Source organism: Dromiciops gliroides, chromosome 4, assembly GCF_019393635.1.
Source record: "Dromiciops gliroides isolate mDroGli1 chromosome 4, mDroGli1.pri, whole genome shotgun sequence".
In the NCBI taxonomy this organism is placed as follows: Eukaryota; Metazoa; Chordata; class Mammalia; order Microbiotheria; family Microbiotheriidae; genus Dromiciops; species Dromiciops gliroides.
The window spans coordinates 26,964,273-26,987,201 of NC_057864.1; the positions used below are offsets into that span (position 1 = coordinate 26,964,273).

The window sequence follows — 22,929 nt, forward strand, 5'->3', positions numbered from 1 at the left end:
AGCTTTGAAGAGCTATACCAATATCAGCATAACAATGCCCCACTGGGGGATTGTGAGGCACTACTTGGATATGGAGGGCTTTTGCAAACTTTAGAGCCTCAATCAAAGTTGGCTTAATCTATGACCTCTGAACCTTTTCCCCAAGGTCAATGTTGGGAAAGGGGCTGCAAGTTGGAAAGGTAAAACAACAACAAAGAGATCTGTTAATGAGCAAGGGGTGGGGGTGGGGAAGGGGCATCTCATTTCCTCTGAGTTTGAACTAATGAGATTCGCAGCCAGTTGCTAATTACAGTCCTGACAGTTAAGGGGCAGGCACTTCTTCTAGCTGCCTTCTCTCCTTCCTCTCCCTGTCTCACCTATTCTTGGCCTTCTCCCTCTCTTATCTTGTCTCCCAAGTCTCTCTTCTCCAACTTCCTTCTCCCTCTCCTGATCCCTGCCTTCTTTATCCTTCTCCCTCCTTCATCTCCTTATCCCTTTCCTCTCCCTCTCCTTTCTCCATCTCCCCAGCCCTGTTGCTCTCCTCCTCCCAATCGGGGGTAAGTGATTTGCACTCAGGATCACACAGTTAGTAAGTATCTGAGGTCAGATTTGATCTCAGGACTCCCTGACTCCAGGCCTGTATTCTACCCACTATAGCGCCATCTAACTGCCCCTAGTCCTCTCCTTCTCCTGGCCTGAGACCCTCTCCCTCCCCTCCTGTCTCTCTCCTTCTGCCTGTTCCAGTTTTTGTGTCTCTTCTTCCTCTCCCCCACTCCCTGTCCCCAGTCTCTGGGGGATTCCTGCTTCAGGTCACAGTTGGATTAGATGACAGCTGCTGTCTTTCCCAATCTTACGACGCTATCATAAAAATTCCATTTTTCTAGGACTAGAAGGATTTTCTTTTACAAAGACCTTAGGAGAGATATAAATAGTATTATCCCTATTTTGTAAAGAAGAAAATGGAGACTGAAGAGTATTTGAGAGAGGGCCACAAAGCCAGTGAATGTCAGAGCTGAGCTGTCTTGAGGCCCTGGGCTCCTGACTCCAAACCTAGCTCTGTCATGGCCTTGAGTAACTCCTACTGAAGTTAGGATTGATGAAGTGCTGTTTCCCTCTCCCCAGGGTTTGACTTCTTTGAAGCCAGCGCCAAGGAGAACATTTGTGTCAGGCAAGTCTTTGAGAGACTGGTGGATGTTATCTGTGACAAGATGTCTGAGACCCTGGACACAGACCCGGCCCTGGCCAGCGGGGCCAAGAACACGCGCCTCACGGATACCCCCCCACTCCTCCAGCCTAACTGCTCCTGCTAGGCCTACTGGGCCACTTCCCCCCTGCTCTCTGGGAACTCTCTCCACTTTTTCCCACATCCTTTCCTCTCTCCTGAAATTCTTCCCACCCCCACCCATTGTTAACTCAACAGCTCTCCTTCGGACCTCAGTATCTCCTATAATTGGTCCTGGTGGAATCTGCCACTTGTATTCTGGGTTCTGGATTGTGTGATGCTCTCAACCATTTGTGAGTGGGCCCTACTTTACAAATGCTCTTGAATTGGAAAGGATCTTTGAGGGCATTGAGCCCTGTTCCCCACTCTCCATTTCACAAAAGACAGAATTCTGGTCCAGAGAAGAGGTGTGACGTACCCAAAGTCACCCAGCTAGGTTGTAGCATAGCCAAGATTTGAGCCCACTTCTGAATCCAAATCAAGGGCCCTCTCCATTGCACTGTACCCCAACCCACTGGAGTAAGAGTATTCATTTAGAAAAAGCATTCCCCAGTTTTAAAAAAGTTTCACCCCAAGGTTTGCCCTACATAACATCATTTTTGGCACAGGCTGATAGCTTAATATGAGGGCCACCACCACGGTCGATACAAGCTTAGCTGGAGAGAGAGATGTACAAAATTATCTATTTCCCATCCTGTTCCTTAGTGGATTTCTTTCTTGGTTTCCATGAGAACCTTGACCCTGTCCTAGAGGTACTCCTGGGGTTTGAGGACAATAAGGAGAGAGCTGATCTCTGGGGACCCAGGAAATACAGGATTAAAGACTTCATACTGGAAGGAACCTCAAATATTATCAATTCCATCCCATTCATTTTCACAGAAACTGAGGCCCAGAGAAGGTAGAACTGGGAAATAGGAAGCTCTTTGAAGAGAGACAATGAAAAGAAGACTGGATTTGGGGTGAGAGGACCTGAGTTTGAATCCCTACTTTCCTATTCCCTGGATTGTTGATCTTGGGCAAACCCTTTCTTCTGTGTGGGCTTCAGTTTTCCCCTCTGTAAAATGAGAGACATAGACTAGATGACCTCTAAGGACCTATCCAGCTCCACTGTGGTCTTAATGAGGGTGGAAGGAACCCAAGTTGGGTCAGATACAAATGATTTCTTGATGGCGGTAGTGGTGGGATGGGTTCAAGGATTTTTCAGAAGCATGTTCAGGGTTCCATTATGAAAAAAGTGGGGGGAGGATGTCTCTGGGTTACTGGCTTTGGCTTCTCTGCCATTCAAAATTCTGTTACTAGCAGGGGCAGCTCGGTGGCTCAGTAAATAGAGCACTGGCCCTGGATTCAGGAGGACCTGAGTTCAAATCCGGCCCCAGACATTTGACACTTACTAGCTGTGTGACCCCGGGCAAGTCACTTAACCCTCATTGCCCTGCAAAAAAAAATCACTTACTAGCAAGTAACTGACCACTTCTCCAACAGGTCTTGTCCTGAAAAGCCAATCCCACTGTGTCTGTTCTAGGGGACACAAGGAAACTGAATATGGATCCCCCAAGTAGAGCCAATGCTTCTGGAAGAGTAGGCAATTAAGCTAAAAGAAATCCTAGAATCTCAGAGCTTGATAGGTTTTCCAAGGTATTTAGTCCAATCAGTACCCAAACAAAAGTCCCGTCTACAATATACCTAAGTGATTGCTTAGTTTCTATTTGAAGAATCCCAGTGATGGTGAGCTCACTACATGAATAGGTGGCAAACTAATATTGCTTGCCCATGAGGAAAAAACCTTTCTTCCTTATCTGATCTCTCATAATTTAGGGACATTTGCAACTGTGAGCTCAGGACTCCTTCCAGTCTTCAGATAGCAAAGGGGTGGGTTAGGTTGGAGTGTGTTACTAGAAAGAATTGACCCACAATATATATTGTATCCCCATGAGGCATGCTCAGTTGAGTGATGGTTCATTCCAAGTCTTTCATTAAACCAAGAAAGGGCTAAAGACAACAATTTGAGGCTGGAGAAGAAAGGTGGACTGTCTTGGTGAGGGTTAACCACCATCTGCCTGATAGTCATTGAAGAGGGGCTACTGGAGTGGTGAAGAAAGCATGGGGCAGGGAGTCAGGAGACCAGAGTTCTGGTCCCAGATCAGCCATTGATTTGCTATGAAACCTCTGGACAGTTCCTTCCCCTCTCTGGGCCTGTATAAAGTGGTAGGATTGAGTTAGATGATCTCTAAATCCCCTTCCATCTTTGACATGAAATGCATCAGGGTGGCTTCCCGGCTCTGACATGCTCTCTTCCAACCATCCCAACTTGGATAATCTATGACTTCAATATCAGCCAATCAAACAAATAAGCATTAAGTCCCTACTATGTGCTAACCTCGGGGATGCAAAGACAAAATTGAAATAAATAGTCTCTGCTCTTAAGGAGTTTACAATCTAGCCAGAGAAGATTGCCATTTTTGGTATATACACCATATATGTATAAAAAAGTACAAGGTGATTGGATGGGGCACTAGCAGTTGAGGGGATCAGGAAGGCTTCATAAAAAAGGTGATGCTTCAGTGAGAATCAGGGATTCTAAGAGGTGGGGGTAAAAAAAAAAGAGGTGGGGGGTGAGCAAAGAGTGCATTCCCACCTGTGGAAAGTCATGGAGAAGGGAGAGGGAGTGACCTGTGTGAGAAACAATAAGGTAGCCTTACTTTGATCACTTGGGATTGAGCTAAGCCATCAGGCCTGACTCTACAAGAGCCTTATTCTAGCAAGTACTTGCGTGAGGAGGTGGGAAGGAGAGGACGGTTCCACTTTGGCCAAAAAGAGACCCAAAACTCCATTGTGGCAAGAAGACCCTTTTGTGGGGGAAGCTGTGGGCAGCCTCACTCTGGAGCTGTCCAAGGTACTGTCCCAGCCCACCCTTGAATACCTGGGGTTTTCAATTAAAAGATAAAAGAAGGGGTTTAGGGGAAGAAGGGGTTGAGCAAGGGCAGCCACATGGACTGGTACCTGAATGGACCACTGACCTTATTGCCAACATGGCCTAATCACTTGGTTTATCTGAGCCTCAGATTTCCCTTCTGCAAAATAGGATAACAAGACCATTTAGATCTGGACCTTAGACATTATGTAGTCCAAGTCCTTCATGTTACAAATGAAGCTAATGAGATCTAGAGGGGCTAATTCAATACATTTCAAAGTCATCCAGCATTTATTAAGAACCTACTATGTGGGGCAGCTAGGTGGTGCAGTGGATAGAGCACCGGCCCTGGATTCAGGAGGACATGAGTTCAAATCCAGCCTCAGACACTTAACACTTACTAGCTGTGTGACTCTGGGCAAGTCACTTAACCCCAATTGCCTCACCAAAAACCAAAACCAAACAAAAGAACCTACTATGTGCTAAGCACTGCAGTAGGCACCAGGGATACAAAGATATAAAATAATCTGTGCCCTCAAGAAGTTTGACATTCTTCTGGGTGAGACAACATGGGCCCAAGATAAGAAAATACAAGGTAAATTAAGGAAGGAGAGAACACTAACCCTGTGTAGATAAGGGAAGGTAGATAAGGCTTCTGGACTGCAGTGAAGGAACTGAAATTTTCTGAGAGGTGTTGAAGTGAATGACCCAAGGTCACACAACTAGTAAATGGCAGAGCCTGGATTTGAATCTAGATTCTCAGAGCAGCAGCATCTGGTAGGAATTCAGTTCAGAACCTGTTGCCATTTACCTGAATGGACAGTCCTCAGCTGCAGAGGGGATCCCTTTGTGTTTTGGGATGTATGGCTGGCAAGAGACTACTAATAACATAGTGTATGTGCTTCTGGCTTTACCTGGATTATTATCATGCTTTGTGTATGCTGATAACTCAGGATTGAAAGCAGAGTGATGGAGTAGGAATATGCATGGAGTTGGAGCCTGAGCATCTGGGATTCAAATCCTCATCTCTGGTACATACTTGCTTGCTACTGTGTGACCTCTGAGTGAATCATTTATCCTCTCTAGGTCTTGACTTTATTGGCTCATTAATTTAGGGCTAGGAAGAACCATAGGAGCATCTGGTTTAACCTCCTTATTTTATAGAATCCAGAGAGGTTAAGGGATCTCCCCAAAGTCATATAGGGAGTAGGTGTCAGATCTCCTCTGTAAGAGGAAGGGGTTTGACTATATCAGGGGGCCTTAACTGGGGTGGGGGAGAGGGAGCCATGAATATGGATGGAAAAAATGACACCCTTATTTTCACTCACCTTTAACGGAAATTGAGCATTTCCTTTATTTATTTAAAAACATGATTCATTGGGGCAGCTAGGTGGCGCAGTGGATAGAGCACTGGCCCTGGATTCAGGAGGACCTGAGTTCAAATCTGGCCTCAGACACTTAACACTTACTAGCTGTGTGACCCTGGGCAAGTCACTTAACCCCAATTGCCTCACACACAAAAACCAAAACCAGAACCAAAACCATGATTCATCAAACTGACTGCCAAAGGGGTCCAGGACACAAGACAGGTAAAAAAAACAAGACAAAACAAAAACTAGACTAGAGGATCTCTAGGATTTCTTCCAGAAATAGTTGTTTAGTGGAAATAGTACTGAAACAGGAGTCATGGGAGCTGAGTTCAAATCCACCTTCTCTCGCTAGCTGTGTGACCCTGAACAAGTAATTGCCTCTCTGGGTCTCAGGTTCCTCAGCAAAATGAGGGTGTTGGACAAGATGGCCTCTGAGGTTCCTTCCAACTCTGGAGCTATGAGATGACTCCATGCCTAGTCTCATTTGATCTTTCCCCACAATCCTCTGTTGTCAGGGATTATCCTCCCCATTTCACAGATAAAAAGACTGAGGGGGAGGTGGCATAAAAGGGATGACATACAAAATGGCAGGGATAGGACTGGACCCCAGATATCCTGGATTATAAGTCCTTTACCTTTGATATCTACCAACACCTTTCCTTATGCCTAGGTATCCACAAGTTCACTAGCCCCGCATTTTAGGGTTTTCTCTGGTCCCCTTGGGGTTCATTCTTGGTATTTGGCAGTCTTTGAGTCTCCTAAATAAAGAACTTGAGAGGACATTCAATTGAACCCTACAAAATGGGTCCATTTGGGGGAAACCTTTGCACAGGAGCATGAAAAGACACCCAGGTGATCATTCTATCCACACAAGCAGACTTGGGAAGACTCCCCTACTCCATCCTTTAAGTCCTTAGCCTTGCACTTGCCACAATCACTCTGTCTAACCACACTGTGACATCCGTCCATCCATCCATCCATCCTGTAGCTGTAGCTTTGAGTGCCCTGCCCCACGTCCCTGAAGTCACATCTTGCCCTCAAAAGGAGCAGATATAGGCCAAATGTGCAATACAGTATTGTATCTCTTGCACTATCAGTGATCCATGTGCGAGTGTGTGTAAATATAAAGCAGTTCCTGATTTATTGGTGAATGTGACTCTGTAGCTGCTGTTAGCTTTGTGGGGGAGGGGAAGAAATGCTGAATAGTCAGGGGTGTGCAGCCGGGAGGGCACATGAAATACTGAAAAATAGAGTAACCTAGAACATTCAGAGTGTGAAAACTGGAAGAAACTTAGAGCGGAAACCGTCAGAGCTGAGAGGAACCTTAGAAGAGAGAATGTGAAAGTTGGGAAGAACCTTAGAATAGGGAAAGTCAGAGCTGGGAGGGAGCTTAGAACAGGGAATGTGAAAGTTGGGAAGAACCTTAGAATAGAGAAAGTCAGAGCTGGGAGGGAGCTTAGAACAGGGAATGTGAAAGTTGGGAAGAACCTTAGAATAGAGAAAGTCAGAGCTGGGAGGGAGCTTAGAACAGGGAATGTGAAAGTTGGGAAGAACCTTAGAATAGGGAAAGTCAGAGCTGGGAGGGAGCTTAGAACAGGGAATGTGAAAGTTGGGAAGAACCTTAGAATAGGGAAAGTCAGAGCTGGGAGGGAGCTTAGAACAGGGAGTGCCAAAGCTAGGAAGAAACCTTAGAAGACCCAAATGTGTCCATCAGAGAAGTTTGGAGACCATCTTGAATCCCCGCGGCTGTCACCTGCACTTGGCATCTCTTGGACAATTCTGAGAAGAGTTTTAAAAGAATTTGCAGACAATGATAATGATGATGGGGCAATGAGGATTAAGTGACTTGTCCAGGGTCACACAGCTAGTAAGTGTCAAGGGTCTGAGGCCAGATTTGAACTCAGGCTGTCCTGAATCCAGGGCCAGTGCTTTATCCACTGAAGCACCTAGCTGCCCCTTATGTGCAGATTATTGAAGCAGGTCATGTTCCTGAATTTAAATCTGGCCTCAGATACTTACTGGCAATGGGACAGTAGCAAGTCACTTAACCTTGTTTGCCTCAGTTGCTCATCTGTAAAATGAGCTGGAGAAGGAAATGGCAGACCACTCTAGTATCTTGGCCAAGAAAACCCCAAATGGGACCACAAAGAATCAGACACAACTGAAACAACTAAACAACAAGAAATGTGCCAGACATTGTGCTAAGTGTTGGATCCAAGGAATGAGATGAAGACTAAAGTCTTAAGCTTAAAAAAATACTTTGATAAATTTTATCCTGAAAAAAATGCTGGATTTGGAGTTATAGCAGCTGGGTTCAAATTTTGACTAACTCTGTGACCTTGGACAAGTCACTTCCTTTCCTCTGAGCCTCAGTTTCTTCCTCTGTCAAATGAGGCAGTTAGATTAAATGATCTCTAAAGGTCATTCTATATTAAAGGTCTATGATCCCTAAAGGTCATTCTATATTAAAGTTCTGTGATCCAGAACCAACTATCCAGGCAGGTCAAGAGATGGGTTGAAGAAGTTTCAAAGCACCTTCATCCATGGGGGTTCAATGAGCTGGAAAATTCCTTGGGCTTTTAAGCGCAAAGGTCATATAGGGTGGCTGAGGGGAGGGTCACTGTAGTAGACATTCTAGATCAGCCACTGATTTATTGGTGATCATAGGCAAGGCCAAGTCCAGTTGGACTGCAGGGGCGGTGGGAAGGCCCTGGTGCCCCACCCCCCAGAGCAACATCTCTACAACTCCCACCATTGGGGTATCACTTCCTTCATAGTTTGCTCCCTGTTCCAAGTGCAGCCACTGCCTAGAACATGCTCACATCCACAAACAGGCATTGCTGCCTCTCTCCCCCAGCCACCCCTACCCCTCCCTGCTCTGTGTGACATCACCAGCACAAGGTTCCACAAGCAGCTGGCAAAAGGTTTTGTCAGCTGTACCACTGATGATTTGCAAATAGCAACGTTATCAAAGAAGACGGGTGTTTAGAAGACCCATCAGTAGCAAACAAGGTTCCGGCCTACCTCCTTTCATCATTAAACCTTCCTTTCTTCTCTGGTTGATGAGAAACAGCCACAGCTGGGCTCTAAGAGCCTCATTCCCCAGTTTGTCCCCCTCCCTGATGCCTGGGTATTCATCCTGGCTTTATTTCCAGTTTTCTAGGACTTCAGAAAGCTTTCCAAATAATTAGGCACACTTGAAGGGCATGGCCCCAGCACGCCTAAAGAGAGCCAGACAGGGCACTTAACCTCTGTGGGCCTCAGTTTCTTCATCTGTAAAATGAGGGCTTTGGACAAGATGGAAAGAGTGCTAATCTTGGACTCACAAGATCTGAGTGTGAATTCTGGCTCTTTCATTTACTACCAGTAGGACCCTGGAAAAGTTTCTATCTCCCTGGGCCTCCGTATCTTCATCTATAAATGAGGTGAAACTACATGGCCTCTGAGGTCTTTTCCACATCTAGAACTATCATCCATAATTTCATGGTGGCCTCTATGAATTTTGCAAAGAGTGAAGCTTAACATCTCCCAAACTTAATCTGAAGATATCTGTTGGGAAGGTACATGGTGGTTCTGATTCTCAGTTCAGCCGATACCTAATTATATGACCTTGGGGAGTCACCTGCTTTCTTTCTGGGCTTCATTTGCCTTTTCTGTAAGATGAGGGGTTAGACTAGAGGCTTCAGGCCGGCATCAGATGGTACCATTCATTCCCTGGGTCCTCTCTCATTTCTAGCCTGAGGCTGGAGGAACAACTCACACTCAGAAACTGAAAACAAAAAGGGACAAAGTATCTGCGTAAGTGAACTTGGTGAGACTTTGCATTGTCACCCAATGTGCACTAATCTAAGCACCTACTATGTGCCAGGCTCTGGGGCTACAAGGATGAAAATGAAGCAATCCCTGCCCACAAGAAGCTTACACTCTACCAAGGGATCTCAAGGGTCTCTTCTTACATCCCAATGTCTTAGAATCTTTACTCTACATGTAGCTGACAGACACAATAGGGAAGAAGCTCGGGCAATTAGCTCATCCTTCTTCCTCCCACAGGTCAGCACTTTCCAGGATGGGGAATGGGTCAGAGTAAATGTCTGGTGTAGACCAAGATCCCTGCTTTTCTTGGTTGCAGCTCTAAGGCATTGGCAACCCAGAAAAGGCTTAAGATTGAAAGCTGAATGGGACCCTAGTGATAATCTGATCTAGCACCCTCATTTTACAGAGAAGAAAATAATCCAAGAGAGTCAAAGTGATTTGTCCAGAGTCACACGGTGAGTCACAGGGTCAGAATTTGCACCCAGGTCCTCTGACTCGAAATTCAGGCTCTCTCTGCCATCATTGGAGCCAATAGGGGACAACAGAGTCTTGGCCCACAATGGCCAATGAGCCTACCACTCTTAGAAGAGGAGACCTCTTTAGGTACCTGGGACCTAAACAAAGGAAGGGAGGAAGAAGCTGATCACATGGCAGACAGAGCTAGCAAGTCTCTGTTCTCAGAAAAGGGGACCCAAGGGGGCGGCTAGATGGCGCAGTGGATAGAGCACCAGCCCTGGAGTCAGGAGGACCTGAATTCAAATCTGGCCTCAGACACTTGACACTTACTAGCTGTGTGACCCTGGGCAAGTCACTTAACCCCAATTGCCTCACTAAAAAAAGAAAAGGGGACCCAAGAACATAACAGCTGACCAGGAATCAACAGCGCCAGGAAGAAATAAGCAGGAAAGTAAGACTGAGGCAAAGGGGGTGAAGACTGGAGACATGGAATTTCAGACTTGGAAGAGACTTTGGGCGGCACCCTGGAGGCCACACTTCAACCTGTTCCTGATGGAGAAATCCCTCTACAATGTCCTCAGCAAGTGGTCATGCAGCCTGTGCTGGAAGGCCTCCAATTCACTATCCCTTGTCAGTCAGTCAGTCAGTCAGTCAATAAACATGTATTAAGTGCTCGCTCTGCACCAGGCAATATGCTAGGCACAGAGAATATGAAGCAGGGCAAACCCCAGCCCCCACCCTCACAATCCAGTGGGGAAAACAACATGCAAACAATTATGCACAAATAAGTTAGACTGGAGATCATCAGGAGAGGGAAGATACTAGTATTAAGGGGGAAAGGCTCCCTAAAGAAGATGGAGCCTTGAAGCTCCCACTCTATTTTTTGGTACCTCTAACAGAAAGTGTTGAGATTGCCCTCCTTGGGCTCTAAGTTCTGCCCCTGGAGCCAAGAAGAAAGTGTCTGATCTCTCTTGTTCGTGAAAATCTGCCCAATATTGACAGACACACCTCCTGCCCTCACCCTCTGAGTAATCTCTGGGCTAAACATCCGCAGCTCCATCAATCAATAGTCGGGGCAGCTAGGTGGTGCAGTGGTTAGAGCACCGGCCCTGGAGTCAGGAGGACCTGAGTTCAAATCCGGCCTCAGACACTTAACACTTACTAGCTGTGTGACCCTGGGCAAGTCACTTAACCCCAATTGCCTCACTAAAAACAAAACAAAACAAATAAACAATAGTCAACAAACATTTATTAAGCACTTACTGTATATCAGGTGCTATGCCTTCTGCCAGCTCATAAAAGCTGTTTAGGACCTGACAAATTGCACCCTGTTTGGGTCTGAGAGACCCACATGAGCCAGGACCTTGGGGCTTCTGAGCAGTTATTTCTGCTCAGAAGTCCTCACCAATGGACCAGGGCCCCAGGACTGTGCTAGGGGAGCTCTGAGCCTCTGCTCCCATTTTCCTGTGCGATTGGGTGGATCTCTGGCAGTACTAAGGTGTGGAAACTCATCTCTGAGCCACGGGGGGTTCTGTCCTGAAGAAGTAGACTGACTATATGATCTCTAAGTTTTCTTCCAGCTTTCATGTGGATGATTCTAGGTCCCAACGCTAACTGGTAGACCCAGACACAGTTCCATTTGGCATAGAATTCCTCCAGAAGAATGAGCAGAACTGGGAAGAAGACTAAACCAGGGCCTGGGCCTTCTCTCTCACTGCCCTTCCTAAGTTCCAGCCAAGTAGTTGCTTCCATGTTCTTAGATCTTTCCTGAATCCCAGAAACTGGCTAACCTCAATGGTATTCTGGGGGATATGTGTAAATATATGTGTACTTTCCCACACTAAGGTATAGGATAAAACTTCTGTATGCTGACACCTGTTCTGTTCTCTTTTGTTTAGAAAGGCAGAAACTCCAGATTCTAGGGAACCCCTGTCCTGATTCTTAATGGAGAAGCCAATACCTCTGTCTATTATTAAAAAGTAATGGGGTGGGGCAGCTAGGTGGTACAGTGGATAAAGCACCAGACCTGGATTCAGGAGTACCTGAATTCAAATCCGGCCTCAGACACTTAACACTTACTAGCTGTGTGACCCTGGGCAAGTCACAACCCCAATTGCCTCACTAAAAAAAAAATGTAACATGGTGTTTGTCTTTATTTGCTAAGTGTCTTTCCTCCAGAGTTGTTGGTTGAGGCTCAGGGAGCTCACAAGAGTGTTTGTTTGTTTGTTTGGTTTTTGTGGGGCAATGAGGGATAAGTGACTTGGCCAGGGTCACACAGCTAGTAAGTGTCAAGTGTCTGAGACTGGATTTGAACTCAGGTCCTCCTGAATCCAAGGCCAGTGCTTTATCCACTGTGCCACCTAGCTGCCCCCACAAGAGTGTTTTTAGGAGTGATGGGAGAGTAGATACAGCAAGGTCAGGAGAGTTCTGAAGCAGCAGAGAATTCACAAGGAAGGAACTCCACAGATCTGAAGGCCTCCAATCAATGAAGGACCACTGAATTTTGGAGCCAGGGGACCTGGGTTCAAATCATGGCTTTTGGGTTTATTGCATGGTAATTCCTTCACCTTTCTGGCCCTATTTCCCACTTTGTAAATTATAGGAGCTGGCTTAGATGACTTCTAAGGTCCTTTGCAACTGGAAGTCTATGAACCTATCAATCTAATTCTCTCAAACCTTTACAGCTCCCTCAGATTAAGAGTTCTCTGCCCTGGGGGTCTATAAAGACAGGGTGGAGGCAGAAACGGATTCATTCATAATAATAATTGACCTCCCACATTTTCGGGCTCTGAAGCTTCTGGCAACCATGGGCCTTGTACAAGGGAGGTGTTCCTCCCACTCCTCCTTTTTCCAGGGTCAGCCTATTTGGGAAATTGACTCTTAAGGTCACAGTCTGAGCAAATAGCTCCTGTACAGAAAGTGCTCCTATATCCAATAACAAAAGCCTTTCTTGAAGATATCGAGTATAGTAGATCGACTCATGATATGGCCTGTATCCTAGGTGCTGTTCCTTACTTATAGCATCCCATTTCCAGTTTCCAGGCCTTTGTCCTGGATCTCCCACTTAACCTCTTCACTCCCACCCCCAACCATAACCATCCTCTAAGGTCCATTTTAAATGCCATCTCCTCTGGGAAGACTTCCCTAAATTGAGATTTAAGATCAGAGGACCTGGGTTCAAACCCCACCAATTACTAACTACCTTGTATGACTTTGGACAAGTCTTGTTCTCGGTTTCCTCATCTTTAAAAAGAAGGGGTTGGACTGGATACGCTCTGAGGTCTAGTTCTGGAATAAATCTCTGATTGCCCACCCCAGTGCCCAGATGGTAATGGATCATTTTCCTGCCCCCTTGCTCCCTCCCTCTTACTTTTTCTGCCTGTAATATTTTTGTTTGTTTTGCGGGTCAATGAGGGTTAAGTGACTTGCCCAGGGTCACACAGCTAGTAAGTGTCAAGTGTCTGAGGCTAGATTTGAACTCAGGTCCTCCTGAATCCGGGGCCAGTGCTTCTATCCACTGTGCCATCTAGCTTCCCCTTCTGCCTGTTTATTGCCTTGCAGAAATGTTGAGCCCTATTATGATAGTGGGGAAATTGTTCTTTTAACTTTTTGATTACAGTTGTAACCTTTTTTTTCCTGTCAAACTGGAATCTTAATCTTTACAATACGGTAGCTAGTGGGGCAGCTAGGTGGCGCAGTGGATAGAGCACCGGCCCTGGAGTCAGGAGTAACTGAGTTCAAATCCAGCTCAGACACTTAACACTGTCACTGTGTGACCCTGGGCAAGTCACTTAACCCCAATTGCCTCACTAAAAAACAAAACAAAAACAAAAAAAACCCACGGTAGCTAGCTCTATTATTAGAAAGCGTCCTCTATCAACTGTTGACTTCAGCAGTCAAGCATTGCATACATAATTAGGTAGCCATGCTTGAATTAAAGTTTCGTTTTTCTGAATGGTTTGATCTTCTAAAGCCTAAAGTTCTAAAAACACAAAGCTGCAAAGTACCTCCGCAGGGGACATTAGGGCCAACCCTCTTAGCACCCCTGCTTTTAAGGTAAAGAAACTAAGTGAACAAAGTTTCAATCATTTGTCTCCTGGCTCTCACAACTAGGAAACGTCTGTCTTCCGAGCAGGGGAAAAGAGGGAAGGGACTCGTGGAAGACTATCCGGGTTTCTAGAGCCAGGAAGGAGGCGCAAAGGGGACAATGACAACCCAGTGAAGTGCACCGGGAAAGAGTACCGCTAGGTGACACAGTGGATAAAGTAAAGAAGTCAGGAATACCCTAGTTCGAATCCTGTCTCGAGCACTTACCTGCAAGTCACTTAACCTCCCTGTCACTTCCTCCCTCTAGCCCCTCCAGTCCCCTGGATTAATGACGACCTAAATCTTAGGGTTGTACGAATAAAAGATTTCAGAATTTTATATGTGTATGTACTGTGAGGGGCTAAAATTCTAGTCTGTCTAAAATAGCTAATGAGTGGTCGCCAATAAATGATAAGCTTTAGCAAGAGTATTTAAGTATTTATTAAAGAGCATTAGGATCAGAAAGAAAGGTAAAAATCTATTTCTAAGAGACCCCATCATCCCAGCGGCCATGGCGAGGTCAGTAATCAAAAAGGACCCGACGGTTCCTCCTTCCTCCCAGAAGCCTCCTGTGAAACTGGGAACATCCCCCCGACCCCACCCCTCCAAGCTAATTGCTGGTAGCTTTGATAGACAGTACCCGCCAGCAAATGTCATTTCCTGACGCCAAGGAACTGACCACATGGCTTGCCCTCAGACGGCCTTCTCCTCATGGCAGAACTTTCCTACAGTAACTCTCCAGCAGGTGGCATCACTCCAATCGTTACTATATGTGTGTGTGTGTGTATAGCTTTGCAAATTACAAAACACTGTTTATGTTAGCCATTATTAGGGGTCCGAAGACCAAGGTTCGAATCCCAACCCTTTTAATTGCCTACGGAACTATGGGCAAAGTCCTTTCACCTTCCTGTTTCCTCATCTGGATTTAGCCTCTGAGGTTCCTTTCATCTATGGTGGTTATTATTCAGTCGTGTCCCATTCTTCAGGACTCCAGGGACCATAGCTATCCGCAGAGTTTTCTCGGCAAAGATACCTGAGCGTTTTGCTATTTCCATGTCCAATGGGATCCTTCCCCCCCCCTCCCCCCCCCCAACAGAGATTAAGAGACTTTCCAGGGTCACACAGCTAGGTGTATGAGGTTGTATTTGAATTCAGGTTTTTCTGACTCCAGACCCAGTGCCCTATCCATTGAGCCACCTGGCTGTCTCAAGTCTGTGGGACTGATTACCAAAGCACAGCTTGGCTGGACAAGCTGTCAAGCCAACTGTCAAGTAAGCAGTTATTAAGCGCTTACTTTGTACCCGGAACTGCGCTAAGTGCTCGGAATAGGAAAATGAAAAAACAGTCTTTGTCTGGAGGAGCTCACATTTAAGACAATACCTTTAAAAATGGAGGGCATGGGAGCAACTAGGTGGCACAGTGGATAGAGCACCAGCCCTGGATTCAGGAGGACCTGAGTTCAAATGCGGCCTCAGACACTTAACAATTACTAGCTGTGTGACCCTGGGCAAATCACTTAACCCCAATTGCCTCACCAAAAAAAAAAAAAAAAAAAAAAGAGGGTATAGCTGTGGGGATGTGGAAAGGCACCGTGCTAAACGCTGAGGATGAAAAGAAAGGTAATAACCCTATCTTTTCCCCCTCAGTAGTTTCCAGTCTAATGGAGGTGACTACATGCAAACAATTACGTACATACAAGACACATTACTAGGTTAATTGGAGGAATGAAAAGGGTAGAAACGCAACACCGGGGAAAGGACGTTACACTGTCCAGCTTCTGCGCATGTGTAAAATGTCTGGCTAGCAGTCTTCCGGCTCACCAGCACCTCCCTGGCTAACTGCACGTTAGAAGTGCTGGACCAATCCAGGAGCCTGTGGGTGGGAGCATGCAGATGAGGGAGCGCTGTGGCTGCTGGTCTGTGTTATAGGAGCTAAAAAACACATAGAGACTTCGCTTTGGGGAGGGTCTTTAGTAATTTAATTGAGAGATAATATTAATTATTGAGCTTATTTTCAGGAGGCTTCGGAAATGAGCGCCTAAAAGTCACCATATGCGTATAGGGTTTTGCTGGTCAAGTAGTTCGGCTAGTGAAGACAGGAAATCATACTTACCTGGCAGGGGTGATTCCATGATCACGAAGGTGGTTTCCCCAGGGCGAGGCTTATCCATTGCACTCCGGATGGGCTGACCCCTGCGATTTCCCCAAATGCGGGAAACTTGACTGCATAATTTGTGGTAGTGGGGGACTGCGTTCGCGCTCTCCCCTGATCTTTTGCGTTTTTAAAGAAAAGATTGGCAATAAAACTGCTAAAGAATGCTGACTCTGAGCGTTTTTGTTTTCACAAGTTACTGTATGTTATATTGCCCTCTGCTTTTTTTTAACTGGTGCTGCAGGGCAATACCTTGTAATATTTGAAATTGCTGATTGTGTAAGCAAGGCAAACGAAATTGTTTTTTGGAGTAGACCAGTCTCTTATTAGCATAGCTAAGCGGCTCAGTAGTAACTATCTGATCCTGAGTTTAAGTGTGGTCGAAGACGCGTTTACAGTTTGACCTTGAGCAAGCATTTAACCCTACTTGCCTCAGTTTTTTCCTGTAAAGTGCCCTGCAGAACTGGTAAATCGTTTCTGTATCTCTGCCTAGAAAATCCCGAATGGCTCATGTTTCAGCTTCAGGTCAGATGCAGACGCTAATACATCTCTAACGTTATTTCCATTGGTAAAATCTTATCCACGTTTGAGATTAATGCCGAAGGGGGGGTGGAGGGAGAAAAATTTGGAACTCAAAATCTTACAAAAATGAACGATGAAAATGATATTTACGTGTAATTGTAAAAAAATTAAAATACTATTAAGATTAAAAAAAGATTAGCGCCAAGAACTTTGCTGATGACTTTCTTGTGACTGCTGAAGAGGCAGAGGCAGAGGCTGCAGGGAAAGTTGCTAAGTTCTGGGTCCACAAGGGTTGAGTATCACCACATGACAGCTGCTGAAAAGACAGACCCTAGTCTGGGGTCCTCTAGCAGCGCTGCTCTCTATCCAGTCCAATCCTACTATGTGCCAGACACTCTGCTAAGCACCAGGGATACAATTAATATACAATTCCTACTACCCAGGAGCTTACAATATAAAGGGGATGGGGGCGGGGGAGACACTACGCAAAAGGGGACAGGAAAGGAAGAGGGGAGAACTGGACTGGAATGGGGGTGGGGAATGGGACACCAGAAGGTGTATCTTGTTTGGTGGAGTTGAAGTCAGGCAAGGGAGCAGATGCAGAGTGGACTGGAGTGAGTCCAAAATGTCCGGTTTCCGCCAGAGCTATATAAAGGAAGGCATTGGGAGGAGTTTGATGCTCAACCCTCCAATCAGAGGGAAGGAGGTTGAGGAGTTGGTATCAATCAAGGCTTGGGTTGGCCGGCTTAGAAGTGATGAGTTCATCCTGGGAGGGGCATTTCATTCTCTGAAGCTGAAAGCAGGCAGGGCAGCAGATGCAAAGTGGTCTAAGGGGAGGTGATGGTCAGAGCAGTGGAGGTGAATTGACTTGCTGGGCACCTGCTGCGGCCTCAGAACCTTGTTTAAATCCTACTCCCTGATACTGCCTATGTACCTGCAGGCAAAAAAAAAAATATATACATACACACACACACACACACACACACACACACACACATATATTTTGGAACCTGGATATCTCCGTTTGTAAAATGAGATTAATAATTGTCATGGGGTTAATGGGGTAGGGGGTTTGGGAAGGGGACAGGGGTTTGGGGTCCTTAGGAATTCCTCTTTAAGGAATTACACCCTCTTGCACACAAAAGCAGTTAGAATAAGATAGTAGTTTATTTCTGGGCTGAGGAAGGGAAGGGGAACCAAGAGAAATCCTTGGACTTCTCATGGGGAGAGAGGCATGGCACAAAGCACGTGGCTCTGAGATACCAATCTCCTTGAGCAGGAGACTGGCAGGTACTTTTATAGAGGACTGATGGGGACGACCATATGACTGGAAAGTTCCTTTAGTGAGGGAGAACCATGCCCCACTGGTGGTAGCTGGAGGAGTTGGGTGAGGGGTGGCTGCAGATCTCTCAAGCCATGTCTTCAGGACACAAAGGAAGCAGCCATACCGAATCTTATCACTCCAGGGTTGAGGGAGAATAGAATGAAGGGTGTAATGGAGTCCTGAAACTAGCTCAGTCCGAAGTGGTTCCACTATCTCTCTAGGCGTATCTGTCCTCTGGTTTAGTTTTTCAAGAAGGTTCTTTGATGTGCCCCAGAGAACTTCTGGGGGTACTCTGGGCCCATAACATAATGTTGGCCCTTAGTACCTTACAGCTTTGTGGAGTAGATCAGAAAGGATTCTTAGACTTTAGCTGAACTGTTACTTCCCTCCTTCTGGACTTCTGTTAGGATCATAGTTTAAGAGCTGGAAGGGCTGGATTTGAACCTCAGGTCCTCCTGAATCCAGGGCCAGTGCTTTACCACCTAGCTGCCTCCTGCGTTAGCTTTTGAAAGGCACACTGAAGTTGGTTGGCATGATTATATGATCCCTTAACCCCGTCATCATCTTTACAATAACATAACTTATGTAGCCTCTACCATGTGCCAGCCACTTTACAAATATTATCTCATTTGATATTCTCAACAATGTTGGGGAGCAGCTAGGTGGCGCAGTGGATAGAGCACCGGCCTTGGAGTCAGGAGGACCTGAGTTCAAATCCAACCTCAGACACTTAACACTTATTAGCTGTGTGACCCTGGGCAAGTCACTTAACCCCAATTGCCTCACTTAAAAAAAAATAATTAATTAATTAAAAAAAAAACCCCAATGTTGGGAGGCAGATGCTATTATTATCCCCTGCCCTTTTTTTGTTTTACATTTGAGGAAATTGAGGCAAACAAATGACTTGCCCAAGGTACACTGCTAGTAAGTGTCTGAGGCCAGATTTGAGTGAGGTCTTCCTGACTCCAGATCCCAATGTTCTATCTACTATGCCTCCTACTTCCTACCCATAATTTGTAAATAAAGTGCTATAAGGTCAGCTAAAGTCATAAGGCTTGGGTTTTTAGCACCTAGCAGGGTTTCCTCCTCTGTAAAATGAGAGAGTTAGATTAGCTGGGCCTCTGAGGTCCCTTCCAGCATTAGGGCTGTGGTCTCGAGGTTTTGAGACTGATGGTACCATCTGACCAATGTTAAATGACCCAATTTGTTCATCATTTAATTTGCTTGATGTTTGATGCTTGATGATATAAACCAGGGCTTCTTAAACTTTTCCCACTCATGACCCCTTTTTGCCAAAGAAATTTTTACACTGACCCCAGGTATAAAATAGGTATACCTAACATTTTACTGTTGCCAAATTTTTTGTGACCCCCCCATATTCAGTTACATGGCCCCATATGGGTCCCACAGTTTAAGAAGCTTTGATATAAACAAATGAGGAAGTTGTTTAACAAATTTTTCCACTGATAGTCTGTCATATCTGGGGGTCCCATATGTTTCTTAGTTGTTAATGAACACATATGTTGTTCACTAGCCTATACGACACATATGCTTGCTTATCATAATATTGAAAAACAAGTTATAAAAGACAGACATAAAAACACTTCATCACAAAATAGTGGCCTAATACAAAATAGAATTAGTTATGTCAAGGCGATATGCTTACTCTCACAACAGGGAGACAGTATGCAAGCAACTATGAACAAACAACATTTATACAGGGTAAGGTGAAAATAATCAAAACAGGAAAGGTACTAGCATGATGGGGGATCAGAAAAGGCTTCCTGAGGGAGGTAGGACTTTTGATGGGACCTGAAGTAAGTCAGAGAAGTCAAGGCAGATGAAGAGGGACAGCATTTTCAACATGGGAGGCAATCAGGGACAATGTCTGAAGCAGGGAGATGGAGTGTTTTTTGTGAAGTACCATGTGGAGCCAGAGCATGTGGTGGGTAGTGAGCTCTAATACTAGAGAGGTTGGGACAGGGGAGAGGGTTTTAAGGACTTTAAACACTGAACAGATTGGGCATTTGATCATAGAGGTAATGGGAAGCTACTGTAGTTTATGAATGGGGCTGAAGGTCATACTTGTGCTTTTGGAAAATCCAGCTGAGGGAAGATGGATTAGAGTGAGAAGAGGTTTGAGGTAGGGAGACCAAGTAGAAGGCTATTGGAACCTGAGGTGATAAGGGTTTCACCAGGTGGTGGTAGCATCAGAGGTTTGAGGGGGGCAAAGACAAGAGAGGCTATGAAGGTAAAATTAACAAGACTTGACAACAGCCTAGATATAGGGGGTGAGACCAAGGAGTCAAGGATGGCACCGAGGTTGTAAGCCTGGGGGACTGGGAGAATGGTGGTGTCCTTGAGAGTATTAGGAAAGTTAGGAGGCAGAGAAGGTTTATGGCGAAAGATATTGAGCTATTTTGGACATATCGAGCTTAAGATGTTCATGTTTGAGATGTCCAAGAGACAGTTGGGAAGACAAGAATGGAGATCAGAGGAGAGGGTAAGGCTGGACAAACAGATCTGAGAACCATTAGAGATAACTGGATCCTTGAGAGTTGGTGAGACAACCAAATGAAATAGAACAAAAGGAGCAGAGGACTGAGGAGGCACCATGGGGGACATCCAAGTTTAGCAACTATAACCTAGATGAAGATCCAGCAAAGAAATGAACAGATAAGTAGAAAAACCAGGAGTGAGTAGGTCATGAGCACCTAGAGAGAAAAGAGTATTAAGGAGAAGGGGGTGACTGACAGTGTCTCAAGACGGATGAACACCAAGAAAAGGCCATCCCTTTTCCCCGTGACAGTTCTCCAAATGCTTGGAGATAGTTTCCTATGTGCCCTGCCAGTCTTTTCCAATTCCTTCAGATGGTCCTCAAGTAACATGAACTCTAGACCCTTCCCTACCTTTTTGCCTCCCTCTGGATACTTTCCAGTTAACATGGCCCTTTCTAAAATTAAGTGCCCAGGGGCAGCTAGGTGGTGCAGTGGATAGAGCACTGGCCCTGGAGTCTGGAGTACCTGGGTTCAAATCTGGCCTCAGACACTTAACATTTACTAGCTGCGTGACCCTGGGCAAGTCACTTAACCCCAATTGCCTCACTAAAAAATAAAATTAAAAAAATAATAATAAAATTAAGTGCCCAAACTGAACACGATCCTCTAGATGTGGTTCTGACCAGGGCAGAAATAGAAGAGAGCAAAGGAGAAGGAGGAGAAGACAGACAGCTAGAGGGAGAACCACAGAAGGGCAGAGCCATATTGGTTTGTTTTTTTCAATCTTAATAGTATTTTATTTTTTTCCAGCTACATGTGAAGATAATTTTCAACATTCATTTTTATAAGATTTTGAGTTCCATGTTTTTCTCCCTCCCTTTCCTCCCTTCCCTTGCCCTCCCCCTTCCCCAAGATGGCAAGCAATCTGATATGGGTTATATATGTACAAGCATATTAAACATATTTCCACATTAGTCATGTTGTACAAGAAGAATCAGAGCAAAAAGGGAAAACCTCAAAAAAGAAAACAACAGGGGCAGCTAGGTGGTGCAGTGGATAGAGCACTGGCCCTGGATTCAGAAAGACCTGAGTTCAAATCTGACCTCAGACACTTAACAATTACTAGCTATGTGACCCTGGGCAAGTCACTTAACCCCAAATGCCTCACCAAAAAAAAAAAAGAAAAGAAAAGAAACCAACAACAACAACAACAAAAAGTAGTAAAAATAGTATGGTTCAATCTGCATTCAGTTCCCACAGTTCTTTTTTTGAATGTGGAAAGCATTTTCTATCATGAGTCCTTTGAACTTGCCTTGGATCATTGCATTGCTGAGAAGAGCTAAGTCTATCACAGCCAATCATCACACAATGTTGCTGTTACTGCATATGGTGTTCTCCTGGTTCTGCTCACTTTACTCAGCATCAGTCCACTTAAGTCTTTCCAGGTTTTTCTGCAATCTGCTGAGCAGAGCCATACTGTGGAAGGCAAGGGAGGGAAGAGTGAGAGCAGTGTCCAATGGTGCATAAATACAGAGGGGAATTGATGTAGAAAAGACCATTGGGTTTGTTGCAAGATTGAGGGAATTAATACTCTGAAACAGGGTATGGGGGTGGGGTAGCTAGGTGGCACAGTAGATAAAGCACCGGCCCTGGATTCAGGAGGACCTGAGTTCAAATCCAGTCTCAGACACTTGACTCTTACTAGCTGTGTAACCTTGGGCAAGTTACTTAACCCTCATTGCCCTGCCCAAAAAAATAAAAACAACAAACAACAAACACATGGGGTAGCTAGGTGGCAGTGGATAGACCACCAGTCCTGGATTCAGGAGGACCTGAGTTCAAGTCCAGCCTCAGACACTTAACACTTACTAGCTGTGTGACCCTGGGTAAGTCACTTAACCCTAATTGCCTCACCAAAAAAAAAACAACCCAACAACAACAACAACAACACACACACACACACACACACACACATAGAAAACCACCAAAAAAAGGGTATGGGGGGCCTGGGGCCTTCTCTATTAGAAAGCCTTTAATGTTTGTGTGGATAAATCTCACTGTGCCCTTTCCCCCTGATACAAATACTGGAAAATGAAAATTAGTCTCAGAAGGAGCCTTGGAGAAGAAAAGAAGGGACCAAAGAGTAGCCTGAGACATATATGGGGAAGGCATGGACACCCAGGTCTGGCCACCCAGCCTGGATTTGGGAGTTCATGGCGTAGGGTGAGGGGCTTGAGCTGATGGGCAGGAGTACACTTTTCCACTCTCCGGCAGCAAATTGCCCCCTTAAAAGTCCCCCTCCCTTTGATTGTGATCTCTCCCTATCTGTTGACTCCTTCAAACATACTCAAGTTTTCCCCTTTAAGAAATCTTCCCCAGACCCTACTCTCCCTGCTAGCTCTTTCTTTTGAAAGTTAAACTCCTTGAAGAAGATGACTACACTTCTAGCTACTTTGTTGCCTTCCACTAACTTTCCAACCCTTTGCAATCTGACTTCTCACCTCATCACTCACGGAAACTGTTGCATCCAAAGTTAACATGACTTGCAATCATCCAGTCTAGTGGCCTTTTCTCAGTACTCATCCTTCTTGAGCTAT

The 22,929-nt window shown here is 45.4% G+C and overlaps 1 protein-coding gene and 1 non-coding gene across 2 annotated transcripts in view; both read left to right on the plus strand.

Moving 5' to 3' along the window:
- The window catches only part of RAB3B (RAB3B, member RAS oncogene family), a 66,286-nt gene extending 61,767 nt beyond the window's left edge, over window positions 1-4,519 (plus strand). The window contains exon 5 of the mRNA XM_043962560.1: window positions 1,102-4,519. Coding sequence (XP_043818495.1) covers window positions 1,102-1,289 — 188 coding nt within the window. The 3' untranslated portion in view covers window positions 1,290-4,519. The remainder of the gene's footprint in view (window positions 1-1,101) is intronic.
- An 11,422-nt stretch (window positions 4,520-15,941) lies between these two features.
- LOC122727054 lies at window positions 15,942-16,105 on the plus strand. Its single transcript, XR_006353022.1, has one exon. It is a non-coding gene; the product is annotated as a U1 spliceosomal RNA (small nuclear RNA).
- Window positions 16,106-22,929: the final 6,824 nt, after the last annotated feature.